This window comes from Dermacentor andersoni, chromosome 10, assembly GCF_023375885.2.
Source record: "Dermacentor andersoni chromosome 10, qqDerAnde1_hic_scaffold, whole genome shotgun sequence".
Lineage (NCBI taxonomy): Eukaryota > Metazoa > Arthropoda > Arachnida > Ixodida > Ixodidae > Dermacentor > Dermacentor andersoni.
The window spans coordinates 45,585,692-45,600,170 of NC_092823.1; the positions used below are offsets into that span (position 1 = coordinate 45,585,692).

Consider the following 14,479-nt stretch of genomic DNA (forward strand, 5'->3'; position numbering starts at 1 on the left):
TTTCCAGTTTTAACGTTATTTATTGATTTGGTTTTTTAACGATGACGACCAAAAGATACTGCACTGATTAAGTGACAGTCTCAGCCGGGCAACTTCATTTGCGAAAAATAAAACGATCGCAGCGCTTCCCACGTATGCAGTTTTGTATGTTAGCTCCATTTCAGTGAATCATAGAACTGGTTGGCATTGAACTCATCAGTGTCTTATCTTCTTCGAGGGCTTCTCTGTACAGATGCCTTGTATGCACGCCTGCAAAAGGACAGCTAGTTAATGCAATAAGCCATGCTAAATAATGAGGGGCAATATATGGTTTAGTGAATTTTACTCGTGCTCTCACATTTCACTGCCCGTAACAACAAAAAATAAAAAGAACGGCCACGCGTAAAAGTTCATATGAATGGGCGAAGAGGGTAATGTGTTTCTGAGATGCAGTAATGAAGGAACCTTTTTTTGGGCCTCTTTAATTGCATTGACCTTAGTGGTAGAAGTGTGGCTTTGTTGCCTTAAATACGTAACGTAGAAGCAATGTTCGGCCGGTGCTACCCAAGAACCCCTGTAAAGATACATTTTTCATTGTGCAGTACGCAAACTTTGCAAGCGCGTATTTTGAATTGTCCCTTTGTTTCTTTTTTTTGACGGAGCAGCCAACACGGCTGAGTGGTGCCAAGGAGAACTCAAGAACTGCATCATTGCCCTTTCACAGCTGTGTAGTAAGTTTTCGTTGAAGTCTGTGTAAATGCGATCACTGTGAACGCATCAAGCTGAATGAGAAGTTTTTAAAGTTCTTTCATTGTTTCTAATGGCTATGTTTATACTGACCGCAATGGTACCACGTGAACGTGCCCCGCCTAACCGGCTAGATAGAAGAAGGCAGCATCGCGCCTGGATAGCACACATGGTCTTACCTAAGGCGATGTTAAACAAGCGCGAGCATGCCTACGTTGTATGCATACGCTGAACTTTTGAATTAGGCTGCAATACGAACCACTAAAAAACCATAACGGTTCAGAGGGACAGCAAATGGGAAGTATAACACTGCTGCTCATAATAGCAAATATATTAAAGACACTATGGTTTATGAACGTGCCTAAGAGGGACCTCAGGGGTCTTCGTGTTGAGGCAATAGAAAGATCTCTCAAATAATATTTTGACATAGGCCCGCTCACTCACTCTCACACAACCTTGCCCATCCACAAACTCACGTATATGTAATACATAGATACAGGTTGGTTAGAGTTGAACGATAAAGATTACCTTCCTTTTTCCGCAAGGCGTATGTTCCAGCGCGTCTACGTCTTTGTACATCTTATGTCCAGTGTGGACCACTTGTCCTCTTGGATTGTACAAGCAACGCACAATGCATGCGGTCTTGAACCATTCATACTAGGAATCGGGGAAAGAAATATTGAAATTCAGTATTGAAACGAGCTCGAGGTTTTCACCAAAGCTGAATATTTTATGCGGGGAATTTGTCGATGTACAAAATAAGCAGAAGTTCTCACCGGGTCAGCGGTAACATTCTGTTCATGAGGAAATAACTTCTGGCAATAAACTTCTGGCGTCATCTCCATGCCAGGGTATTTTTTCGTTACGTTGCACACCTTTTTAGCATTCACTTTCCAGCATGAGGGCCTCACACGGCTTTAAGAAAAAGAAAGTACAAATACATGTATGACACTTATATAAACCAGCTACGAGATGCGTTGTATGATTGACCTTCCGACTAATGATAGCGTCACCATGCATTATATCGCTTTTCGCGGGTTAGTATCACTGTTATAAAGTTATCGTTTGGCACATGACGCGCCTACTGTACCAGAAAGTTATTTCGGAAATTTCACGAACCGGATTACCAAGCGATAGCCACGATTACCAACGAAACGATGACCAAGCCTTGGTCGCCGAATGTCTATGGCGTTGTGCCGCTGTGGCCAGGTCACGAGTTGAATTCCGACCACGACGGCTGCATTTCGTTGGAGGCGAAATTTCAATACCTTCCTGTACTGTGCAATGGGTGCACCTGAGAGAACACGTGGTGGTCGAAATCAATTCAGCGTCCCACACTAGGCGTGTCTTAGAGTCAGAGCCTAGTTGTCGCACGTAAAAAAAAAACAAAAAAAAAGCTCCAGAAGTTTTTTTTTTAAAGCGAGCAGGTTGTGCTTTCTGTTTAAATATGGGTGAACAAACTTTCCCTCACTGATGCAACAAGACTACTGGCTAACCAGATGTACATGTTTTCCGTACTGGCAGACACTGCATGAGTGACAGGACAAAAGAATTCCAGAGCAGTGGCTCTCGTTCAGGTTAGTTGCTAGTCGTTCAACGGCGCTGCGGCTTGCGTTATCAACAAGATCGACCGGCTGTAAAAAGTTATTTGCCGAATTCGCTATGATTACGTAGAAAATTTGAGCAGGGACTTCCCCAGTGAGTTCAGATTGGCCGACCTTGCGCGCTGCTATTTCCTGCGCACAAGTTAACTAAATGAACAGTTAGGTTGTTAGCTTGCATTCTTGGGTGCATTTATCGTTCTTCATCGTGACTACGACCGTCAGACTACCGAAAAAAAAAAAAACCGAGGCCACCTAAGCATTTCTGATCAGTTGTGAATCGAAAGCATTAATGTCCAATTGAAAGCCGCTATGCGGTCCTCGCGTGCAAGCGAGCGCGTTGAGACGCCTGGGGCGTTTTCGTTTGGCCTTACCGAGGCGCAGTTAGAACGAGACGAGAGCTTGCGCGTATGGCTTGCACTGACAAGGAACGCGTGGATGGCACACGTTTCCGACAGCGAGAGGGAAGATGACGTGGCGTCGCGGTGATGCCCTCTTCCCTCGCTCAGCACCTGGCGCGCTAATACGGCAGTATGTATTCTCTTTCGCCCGCTCCGTCGAGGCTCCGTCGAGGCTCCGTCGGGGCGCGCTTGTGACGTGGCGTCGCAGCCAATGGGAATTTACGTGCCGTTTTCTGGTACACGTGACAGGCACCGGATTTCTCGCTCAACGAGCCATTTGACGGTTTCACATCAGAAAGCTCACAAGATGGTTGCTAGTGTTTAACTCAAACGTTTCAGAGATAACTGCGGTGCAGGATAGGCGCTTTGATTCCCGGTTTTGTGCTCGCCCAGTCACTTGGGAGTCCGAGGTCCTGCTTCCTCCATGACATTTCAGTGTAAAGGATGTTTTATAGCGTCATAGTTCAAACTACTGCACCCTTCTCCGACGTTCTAGTGCTCACCCACTTTCTAAGCATGCAAAAGTGAAGCCGAATCCCCAGCGGCACGCCGAGCGAGGCACCGGCACCAGCGTTCCCAAGGCCACGTTGTGGTAGGCGCTGCAGGTGTAGGTGGCGACGGGGTGGTTCCATCGGAAGCCATGGCTGAGAAGACGACGGTGCGGCCGCTTCGGAGCTCCGTGGCGAGGACGGGGAACGTTCCACCTCCACCACAATATTACGCGAAGGACGAGTCAGTAAGACGAGCAGCTCTTTACAGGTTATGTTTAAAACAGCGGTTGCAGCGCTGACCGGCTAGATTCACAGCACGAGCCCAGTTTGTTCTACCTCCTCTTTTCTCGAGTGATGGCGCCCACGAGCCTCGTTCAAACAAGCAAATATCACACGTGTGTAGCCATATTAAGCGATATCTGGTTAAACCTGTGATGCGCGACGCGGTGGCAAACGCTTGGGCCTCTTCACCTATGATGACTATGTGAAACGCCGAAATGTATGACATCCGAAACGCGTAACTTGGAGACGAGTTGGTGCCGCGCTCCAGTCTCACACTTATCACGATTTATTGGCACCCCCTTTAAAAGGGGGCGGTGACAAATATTCACCTAGCCTGCTTGATTTACTCAGGCATGATATACCTACTGTTTACTCTAGCGTTTTAGGACGAAATCCTTATATGTCCCATGAAGCCGAAAATCCGGCGAGCGTCCGGCGTTAACATCGCATGGCCAAAAATATCCGCGTGACGAAGTGACCACGTCACGTTCCCGGTGCTGGTCCTACTGTGGCTCGCACTGCGTACTCCCACGGTGACCAGCCACGGCGTCGGACGGATGCCATGGTGCACTACCAAAGTTATAATAAGGTAGATTAAACTGGATTAAGATGGACTAAAATTAGTTAAGGTGGATTAAGTTTGGTACAAGTTAGAGCAAGGGAGATTAAAGTGGAGCTTTAATTACTAATGGAAACTTAGACAAGTGCTAATGATTTCGCATTAAAATCACGTTAGGAGACTTAAGTGATTGCCAGTTTTTGTATACATCTCTTTAATCTTTTTTCTTCCTGGAAGCTTCTCTATCTACCTCGTAGTACTATACATATGGCTGTAACAGATTATATCGTGTCAACTCCCTTCCCTGCTTTCCTTTTCACCAATACAGTAAACCTTTCCTGATTATCTCAAGTGCTGACCGGTTGATGCTTCAGTCCACCTTAAATCCACGTGCGCCGGGAGTGTGTGCGTTACCTACCAATCTCACTGGATGAGTTCCTTCGCATTCCATTACGATGTGCTCAGTGGCCTCCTGGTTTCGGCTGCAGGACATGCATACCCCACCTTGTTACGAATATTTGGCACGGTATGTTTTTGTTCTTAGACAAGCGGCTCGAGCCTCAAATAGCAAGGGACTTTTCTTTGTGTTATCGCACCGATTTTCCTTCTAATTTATTTTTTCTCAGTCTTGTGAGTCTCAATGGTCTTTTTTGTTTCCATCCTTTGTATCCAATTCACTTTCTCTGTTTCTCTCACATTCTTGCTGATGACTCCTGGTTGTCTATTTAGGCTTTCAATTACGCTGTACCTGGTCGCCAACTTTCTTGACCTTTTCCTCCATTCTGTGTCCATGCCTTTCAGGTACAGATACTTGTGCACATTAGGCACCCATTTATTTGGAACCATTTTCCTGAGTATTTCTCCAGAATTAATTTTGCACTGCGCTTCTCTAACTTCAAACGATGCCCAACCCATCTCGCCCTGCACTGGCTCATTCTAGGATTTGCCGTGGTCTCCCAGAGCCAAACGGCCTACCAATCTTTGGTTAACTTACAGCGCCGACAAGATATCCGAGTTGATGCACAGAATGGCAGTGGCGAACATTAGCACTGGCACCGTTGCCGCTTTCCGGATTTCACGCATCACCTAACATTTCTTGTGGCCCCAAAGTTCCCTCTGGACACACTGCGCCATTCGGCGTCGTGGCCACGAAATCCGCGCATACTCACTGGCACATATGCTGTGACCCAAGTTGGCGTGAGAGAGGTTTAGCGAAGAGCAGCACATAAGCATTGACCCCCGGCGCACGTACACGCTGTGACAAACAAACGTAATAAAGAACTCTACAATTACGAAACACAGTAGGGGCGCTACCCCTGCTCTTCAGCTTCAGGTTTCTGAGCTTTGACCTATGTCATAAACAAGTGCGCACGCAGGTAGTTAATTGATTAGAAAACTTCTCGCTTGTGGAGGTTTGTGAGCAGCTTCGCCGCGCCGTCGCCTCGCTTTGCACGTGCAGCACTCTTGTGAGTGTCGTTCAAGTGGTGCAAGTTTCTCACGTCGGCGCATTATTGCCGAACCCTTTTCGTTGTTCGCGTTGCTGTGCTTAACTGCCTACGCGTATACGCGCGCTATGAAAGAAGAAAAACGACGTGGCGCAGTCGCGGATGCTTGGGCGGCAGCGTAAAACCTTGCCTCTTAGTCATTGTCATAAAGAGAGAGAAAGAGAGAGAGAGAGAGAGGGAGAGACGTTAATAAATAAAAGAAATGTACATATATTAAAAGGCAACCTCAGTGGTTCTTTCGGGGGGGAGTGCCTAAATTAGGTGAATTGTTTCGGGCCCTAATAGGTAGAGCAGCAAGCTGTCGTCTATAGCTTTGCGGCGTTCAGGGGTCCGTTTTGGAAGGATGCAGTTCGTTGGGTGTAATGACTGAGCTCTGTTGCTCAGCATGGCAATTTCCTCGCAGTGAGTATAGGCCAGGACGTGTTCATAGCAGATGGTATGCTGTGGCTGGCTCACCCATGTCGCAAGTCACAAAATATGGGTCAAGCGACTTGTCGATGCCTTTCAACACAGGCGTTAATGGTGCGGCGCTGCGTAGACAGCGGAATGCGCTGCGTTCCCGGCTTGGAAAGCCAGGAGGGAGGGGTCTGTGGCCTTCGGGGAGCAGCGCTTTTAGTGCAAGCTTTCTTCACTGTAGGAGCTGCAGGCGAGAATCGACAGCGTCCACATCTGCTGCCGATCAGGCTAGAATGGAGGCGGGGCAAGGAGAATGAGGGAGCGGGTAAATTTGCTCGCCGCGTGAGCGCGTCCGCTCGCTCATTCCCTCCTGCGCCCATGTGACTCGGTGTCCAATGAGTGTGCGCTCAGTTCCCGTGTGCCGCAGAACGTTCGCTTCGTGGATGGCGGTTGCCATCGGGCGTGCGTAACCCTGGCTTAGTTCACATACGGCGTCTTGCGAGTCCTTGTATATGTGTAGAAGGCTGCGATGCTCGAGGCAACAATTTCTAGCTGCTTGGGCAATCTCTAGAATGGCTCGTAGCTCTCCACCGGTTGTAATTAATGGTGTGCTGTGAGTAGTTGTTGCCGTCTTGCAACTGTCGCTGTTTCTCGAGGCAGCACTGGCGTGTTTCTGTGAAACAGCACCAGCCATTTAAATACAATGAGCTGCATTATCGTTAAGAATGCCTCTGTTGGTAAGGGTAACGCCTTCGACTTTATTTTCTATAACGTTGTTTGGAAGGGGACGAACAATGGCCGCCATCACGGGCTCCCATGGCGCCGAAAGTGTTGGGAGAAGAGGAGCTCGTGAATTTTAAGCTTTCCACTGAATTGTGTAGACAAAGAGTGTGGTGCAGTTCCACGTGGTTTGTTGCCATGGTAACGACACTATGATCACACCAGAGTCCGTGAATACGGTACGGGCAACGATGGAGTGCAAACTTACGTAACGTTGGCGCTTCAAGCCTTTGCAATTGACAGCGAAGGACTACGTCAGTGCGGGAGAGAAATGGGGGACAAGATACTGTGCAAGGTTCAAGTTGGTGGCAAGTATTTCTTGTATTTTAAGATTTCCCTGCTGAAGAACTTCGGGCTGCGTACCCTTATCACCGCCTTCGTTGCATTTATCTCTCCCACCGTCTCTCTTCGGAACCCGCAACAGAAAGACGATTGCTTGAAAAAGTGTTCGAGGGCTCGTTTAACTGCAGGGACGGCGGCATTTGTGCACGAAATATTTAATACGAACTATCCTTGGTGAGTTCAAACGACCTTTAGATAACGACTATCTGGGTCATCCATGGGTGTGTGCTGTCTAAAAATGTGGACCGACACCCAAGAAAGTGAAGTCTACAAATCTGGGTGGATCTCGAGGATAGTGAAGTCTTGAACTGTGGGCAATTCCCACGGGCGTGTGCCACTGGGTATTTGCTGTTCGTCAATAGACCTCTTTGAGAGCCAGTTGGGTATGTGCCAATAGGTATGTGTCACTGGGATCACTGAATACGTGCCACTGGGCATGTGGGGCTGGCATACTTGCCAACTCTCCCTAATCCTTGGGAACATTTTCCAATTTGGGCTGCTTTAACGATTTTAAGGAACCTGCGTCAAATTATACAAAAAAGTTTCGTTAATAAAAATTTTCGCGCTTCCGGCTAGAAACGTATATTTTCATATAACTTCAGGAGGTCGAAGGAGAATAGAGGGAAGTTTGCTTCGTACAGGTTGTGTCAGACAAGTTTCTGTACTAGGCGAATCGGCAACAAGAATGTCGATGCGAAATTCACTGGTACCTCAAAAACAATGCGCTGCTTGTCAGCTTGCTGCGACTTGTGTTGTGCATTTAAAAGTAAATAATTGTAACAAGATTCACACGTACCCCCACACAAGGTTCACGCCCAGGGCAAAAAGAAAGGTAAGTCGAAACAGCCGCGACTCCTGGGTCGTGTATCAAGGGTTTCACAAATGTTTAGCCTCACAGGTTGGCAGGCATGCACTAGGTATGTGCTGCCCTTCACTAAACCTCTTTGGCACCAACTTGGGTTAATAGATGCCACAACAACGACAACTAATGCGATGAGCCGCACTCCGCATTAGTTGACCACACGTCGTGTAGGGATTAAACGTTCGCCGCAGAACAATTACCCTCCCCCCCCCCTGGAGTCGCGAAAACCGTTCTCCTTCAAACTGTGAACGTTTGGCATTACTTAGATGTCAGCTGGGATTAAATCTGCTTAAGCATATTTAGTTTGGTAATCTCACCTGACACAATATCGCATCTGGGCGAGACTGCAGTTCGAGTAGTGATGACTGGCCGCACCCCTCTTTATGTAGCTCATAAGGTAGCCATGAAAAACTGAGCACATCAGGGAGCCTGGTTTGCCGAGATAGTTACGCTCAGGAGGCAACCCATCATGTGTGGCGCCTAGACTGAAACAAAAAAAGAAAACAACAAATAGAGCTATTCGAAATTGTTCGCAAGGAGAATTTCATGTCGCTAAAGTGGCTTTGCGGACTTTGCACATGCAAATTATCGCACATGCATATTGTAGTGAGCCATTATCCAGTGCATTCGTCATATTAAGTTTTCGTTTTATCTATCCTTCTTCCTTACCTCATTAATTGCGGCTCTCTCTAATGTTTATTTTGGTCTTCTTGCTAGCGTGGCAGTATCAGGAGGGTTACTTTTATACTTTGAGGGGGCCTGCCTTAAGACAACGTTATAAAGTGTATAAAATGAACCTAACCCCACATCGTGCAGGAAGGCCGTAAGGTCCTCTAAGGAGTGTCATCCAGCGATGGCTGCCGAACTTGTCGAATGCTTGGGCAATCTCACAACGAGGCTTGTCACGATTTTTGGAATAGTGCATCTTCCGGCATACCACTCACACATCTGTAAATTCTAAGGATGTTGGTCCACCGGCTAAGCTAGACACCAGAGATGCCGCAAAAAATGCCTTTTTACACAACCTGAAGTAAGCTGGCACAGGCCATCTCACGTGTGCATGTGTCACTAGTCCAACGAAGCAACCGAGCTTTCTGCTCAAGTGAATTCAAGCAGAAGTTCACGCTTCGTGGTCATGTCATTATATATTTTAACTTTCTAGCTGGTCTAACAACTTTTGCTCCAGTTCGTGTGTGTAGAGATGGTGGGAAACGCATGTGCACACTTCCCCCGGGTGGCGAAGCTTGCGCTCGTTTTTGTTTCGCAGAAAAATCGGAAGATCTGGGAGAGAAACCTGAAGCAACACACCTGCAAACGTAGGGTCATCATATTTCGAAGCGTAAGCCTGAGCTTCTTCTTAATGGCTCCACGATTGAACTACAGAACCACTGCTTTCTTGAGCAGATGTTTAAACATCATATTCCCGTAACTGAAATAATAGTTTTGATGCTGTACTTACAGGTGGCCGATTTCGTGGGCAGCGGTGTCAGTCCCACTGTAGGTTCCAGCCTTGTCTTCGCCGAGGGCGACATGATAATAGGCACAGAGGCCGCTGTTGTAGCCAAGACCTTGATAAGAATACGAAAATTTAGCAAGGCAGTAAACTGAGCTGCTCAGTTGGAATGATAGTTGGTGTGCGCTTGAATTCGACAGGACGAGACTGCTGTTCAGACACGAAAAACTGTCGACACGAAAAATCGAAAAAGCTTATTCATTTGGAAGCATGTTTATGCACGAGTAAGCCAGTCATCTGGTGTGTTACACAAAGAAACAGTGATTAAGTTGTGGAATCTTGAGTTTATAAATCCTGTAAGGTTACTTGGCTCTCTTGAGACAAGTATTTTGTTTTTTTTTTGCTTCAAAGTATGCGTCTTTTCTTGTTCAGAGTAAGTTATAGTAGTCTGAGTAATACTACATATTCAGCACATTTCTAAATAAATCCTTAATAGGGAGTCAGCGCATTCGTCTTTCGGGCTTCTTTCGTCCCGTTCACGTTTGCGCTTATACCATTGTTTAGAGCTAAAACCTTTGCGTCGTGAAAAAAAAATCAGGAGTGCCATGGTCAATGGGTTCGGGAAATATGAAATTAGAACGCATACAAATGTAAAAGCTCCACAGAACTGCTCTTATTATATTCAGTAGATTGAATTATTTATTCCAGCAAGCTACACGAACACCATTGGTCTGAGGGATGCTAAGCAGGGACTCTGGATTAATCTACCCTTCCCTCCTGATTTTCAATGTTGTCTAGACAAATTTTAGCCCCCCCCCCCCCCCCCCCCTATTTGTACGCCGGAAGTGTCAGGTGTTTCCCCATCCATCACTTGCGCTGGTGTATGAGGCGATTTTGTGGTTCAGTACTTCTACAAACACTTCACATTCTATATGAAATTAAGTGCCCTAAAAGGAATGACCAGGTCTAACACGAACATCAGATTCACACTTGAAGACGACACATTAAACCCTGTTCTGCCGCACCATGAACGAGGTTGCGCTGACGCTGTCGAATAAAGGAGGGCAGCGCTAGTGCTGCAGAGTTCCTCGTGACACAACTTTGGGGCAGTATTTACAGAGGTGAAGTAGTTGAACACAACCTTCATGTTAGTCCTTTTTAATTAATCAGTAGATTTATTTGTTGGTCTAAATTTCACCTTGTGTGCAATAGACCACCGGTTGCCTGCTCGCATTTTAGGGCAGCCACCGGAAAACGATAAAAGCGACGATGCGCATTCTGTGCACAGCACTGGCCCGCGCTTCAAGTTAGGAAACGTTGGAGACGGCAGCATGTAAGGTGTATATGCTGGAGACAATTACGACGCCGAGAAGTAGTACATAGTTAACTTGCTGAATTGATGTTTTTCCAATGCTGACCTTCATCCACCCTCCATGGCTCTTTGCCACAGTTCTAGAAACAGCACAACAGGGGGGTATCGGTGTTCAAATGCTTAAACGTATGCACTGAAGGTGGGCCCGTACAAAGAACAGTGCATTGAGGCAGCACTGTGAAACAATTATGCGGCTATCTAGAAAGCCAGAGGGAGACGTTATTCGCATGATTCATATGTGTACTGTCTTTTATGTACTAGTCTTCATGGCGATAAGCGAACGAGCCATGACAACATTAGGAATAGTATGGGGAGCAAGCAGTACCCTTTCATCTGGGGCTCCTAGTGAGCCTGCTTTCCAGGCACACATCGCCATTCTCAGTTTCTTGTGTCTGTCACCATTAGACACATTTATGAAACCCAAAACATGGACAGTAATGTCCACATCTGCCAGGTGACCAATTAATAACAGGCTCTACAGAGAACAATAATACAGGCAAGTTTAGAAAAGCCGTAAGGACGCTTGTGTTTAGGTGGCTCAAGAAATGTCCTGTTGCTGCGAGGACTAACCTCCTTAAAACCCTCGTCTTATAGGACAACCATGTTGGTCACGTTTTCTTCTGCGTCCGTCATCACCGACTCATCAGGAGAAAATGAATTGTCAGCCAAGTGAGCAACTTCGTGATCATGTCATCGCTTTGTCAAAATGTTTGATCCACCATACACGTCATTAGGACACCCGGTAGACATAAATCTCCGTGAAGATAAAGGTGGAGTTGATGAAATGATGGAATATTATGTAAAAATAGCCAGAAAACTGAAAAGCCGAAGCTAGGCACACGGGAGCCAATGAAGTCGTCGTCGGCGTCCTAAACGTTTCAATAACAGTCGAAAGTTGGCAGGGAAAGGATATCATAGCCTGATGCGAGACAGCGATAATTGAAGATTACTGAAACAGATTGTCGTCCTGTAGTGCACATAATATAGAGGCTGCTGCTGTCGAATAAATTTCATGTCAGGATATTTACTTTTCCGCTGTAAAAACGTTTAGGTCTTCATAGCACAAAGTACTGGGAGGTTCAATGCGAGAAGCGTTTCAGTTACTCTCTTCTATTTGTTTCAGAACTTATCCAGAAACGTTATACGTGTTATAAATAAGGGAATGTGTAGTGTGCGTGTAAAATCTCCTGCAAAGATCAGGGCAGGGCCAAGTAGCTTAAACGCAGTGTTCGGTGGGTCATATTAAAGAGTTAACGTTCATTATTGAAAGAAACGCATCTGAAGTAGAGTGGAGGGTAATGTCACAATAGATGTTAAAGCAGACTACAAGTATAGCAAAAACCAGCTGAAAGATTTTAGTGAGGAACCTGCGAAGCCAAAATTACAAAGATGACTAATGACGACACCGATAAAAACGCTGCATATGAATGCGTTTTACCATTAAGTATAGCAAAAAGCAAGCTGCACATATCTTGTGATGAACCCTTGTAGCCGAAAGTAAAAAGATCATTCGGGGTATAGACATGGAACGCTGCTAAGGGTCATACGGGATGTCCCGTGTTTATGTGACAAAAGCAAAGTGCAAATGAAATTAATTGTTTTTCCCGAAAGTAAGGTTTTGTACAGCATATGTGAAAATAACTTGTCAAAATAATGCTTCGTAAAAAATAAAAATTTGAGATCTTTTTTTTATAGCCATTGATTCTCACCTCTCAATGTGTTGTCTTGCCTTCCTTTCCTTTGGCCGTACAGGTCTTGGTTAAAGCAAAAGTAAAAATGACCTCCAATATAATAACGAAGACCTATTTTTCACGCTTAACCCATGGTAACAGATATGCAAAGACAAAATCGTGTACCCTGACAACAGATACAAGATATCTGGATTCCCGTGCTTATTCTTATATTCAGTAGCATACTTTTTCAGCTCTTGGATAGTTTCTTCGGCACTAATAGAGTGATGTCTTGATTTGAGATACGCCTCATTCTGGAGAAAATGAAATGAATATGCGGCTTGTAAGCGAAGACGTTTGGAGGCTAAATCTCGGAACGTGCAGAAAGAAACAAAAACACACACCCACGTACCTCACTTGTTTCCACACCGGTGAGCAGGAGTTTAATTGTGGGTTGGCTAGTCTCAGCAAGCCACAGGTTAACCTGAATATGTTTTAAAGGTGCATTCATTACAAAGTTATATTAGATTGGGATTTGGGTTGCCAGAAAAACTATTTTTCGATTGGGTGATGATTAATTCAACGAAAATCAGGAAACATTTACCTTGGGCGGTATATTCTGACATCCACGACACAGCATATCTACGTCATTTCCGGGGTACAGATTTATGGTTAAGCAATTAAACATGTTATCACGAGATGCTTTTACGAACGAGAGAACAAATTATGTCAGGAGGCACATAAAGGTACACACAAAGAGGCACCTGTCCTAATGAAAGTTCAGTGAATCACGTTTGAAATAATACTACACGACGAAATAATTGAAGATACAAAGGCTTGCAATTTCTACTAAATGTGTCACAGTGCATCGTAAACGCACGATGACGAGTAAGGAAAGGTACATGAAGAGAGAAAGAGAGAACGGAAACTTTTTCACTCAAACTGCCTGGCCACCCTGTACGGGGGTAAATGTTGGAAGAAATTAAACATACAAAAGGATGGAGAGTTGGGTGAGTTGGTACGCTAACATATTCTTGGTTTATTGCGCGAACGGACAGAGACGAAGACTAGAAGCAAATAGGACGAGTGTTAACTGTCAACTAAATCTTTATTGAACTGATCAACATATATCAGTGATTGCAAAAACCCTAGCAAAGAAACGTCACCTGGTCTAAAGAATATCAATGAACTGATGAACATATCAGAAAGTAGGGAAGCCTGTAAAAACTAAACAAGAAAAGGTGCTTCTTGGGATGGGCGCTGTGTTTAGAAGATATTGAAAATCACTGCCTAACAGTGATAGTATATAATAGACAGACTCAAGATGCCTGAAGTTGGCAAAAAGAATCGTAATCACATTAATTGCCGCGCACTTGTCCACATGAGCTATGGTCTCAGCTGACCGCCGCGCTGCTCCGGGACACGTTCGGCGAACCGCATTATACAGGGAACAAATTTCTATGGATTCTGGCATGGCCGGCGGGAGGCATCACCGACCGCTGCCCAAAACGCTGGAAACGCCAAGCAGCATTCACACCTTTTCAGCTTGCACTCCATTACTTGAAAAGCTTGCTAAATAAGGCATTGACGCGTACCTCGCGGTCATTCTTGTTGAGCAAATGCAATCGAAGAACTCAACAGAAGCTTCGGCAATGGATGGCTTGTCCTGCTACTTATGTGTTTGTATTGCTTATAGAGTTTCATTTAAGTTTTGGTAATTCGCTTCCACTACAGCGCTTTTTCATCACGTTTCTGCGGTCACGCCTCAAGGAGCTCGCTTGATCAGGGTGCGTACGATTCTTCAACTTCGCCTTTCTTTGTGGGAAAGTTAGCCCGTGTATGAGTATGTAGCCGTGGTGATGATTGTGGTACGTCATATAATTTCCCTCGTCGTAGTAAGTGCATGGCATCGAGTGTTCTAATGGAAGTACAAAAGAGAAATTCCATTGCAGAATATGCCTCATACATAACTAATTTCGATTGTAGCAATACCGCGTGTCTATATATTGATACATGATCGTCGAAAGCCACCGTGAGGC

The 14,479-nt window shown here is 45.6% G+C and overlaps 1 protein-coding gene across 1 annotated transcript; it reads right to left on the reverse strand.

Moving 5' to 3' along the window:
- On the reverse strand, window positions 1-12,542 carry LOC129380243 (uncharacterized). The gene is made up of 6 exons (XM_055062253.2): window positions 12,480-12,542; window positions 9,405-9,513; window positions 8,263-8,430; window positions 1,503-1,641; window positions 1,255-1,383; window positions 1-249 (listed from the first exon to the last, which is right to left on the reverse strand). The coding sequence occupies exons 3-6, from the start codon at window positions 8,364-8,366 to the stop codon at window positions 196-198; spliced, it is 426 nt and encodes a 141-aa protein (XP_054918228.1). The 5' UTR covers window positions 8,367-8,430; window positions 9,405-9,513; window positions 12,480-12,542; the 3' UTR covers window positions 1-195.
- Window positions 12,543-14,479: the final 1,937 nt, after the last annotated feature.

Excerpts from the sequence above, each read along its gene's own strand:
- LOC129380243 (XM_055062253.2), bottom strand. The coding sequence starts at position 8,366 with ATGTGCTCAGTTTTTCATGGCTACCTTATGAGCTACATAAAGAGGGGT. Across the intron at positions 1,642-8,262 it reads CAGATGCGATATTGTGTCAG|CCGTGTGAGGCCCTCATGCT; the intron begins GTGAGATTACCA and ends TTTTTCTTAAAG. Across the intron at positions 1,384-1,502 it reads AGAATGTTACCGCTGACCCG|TATGAATGGTTCAAGACCGC; the intron begins GTGAGAACTTCT and ends CCCGATTCCTAG.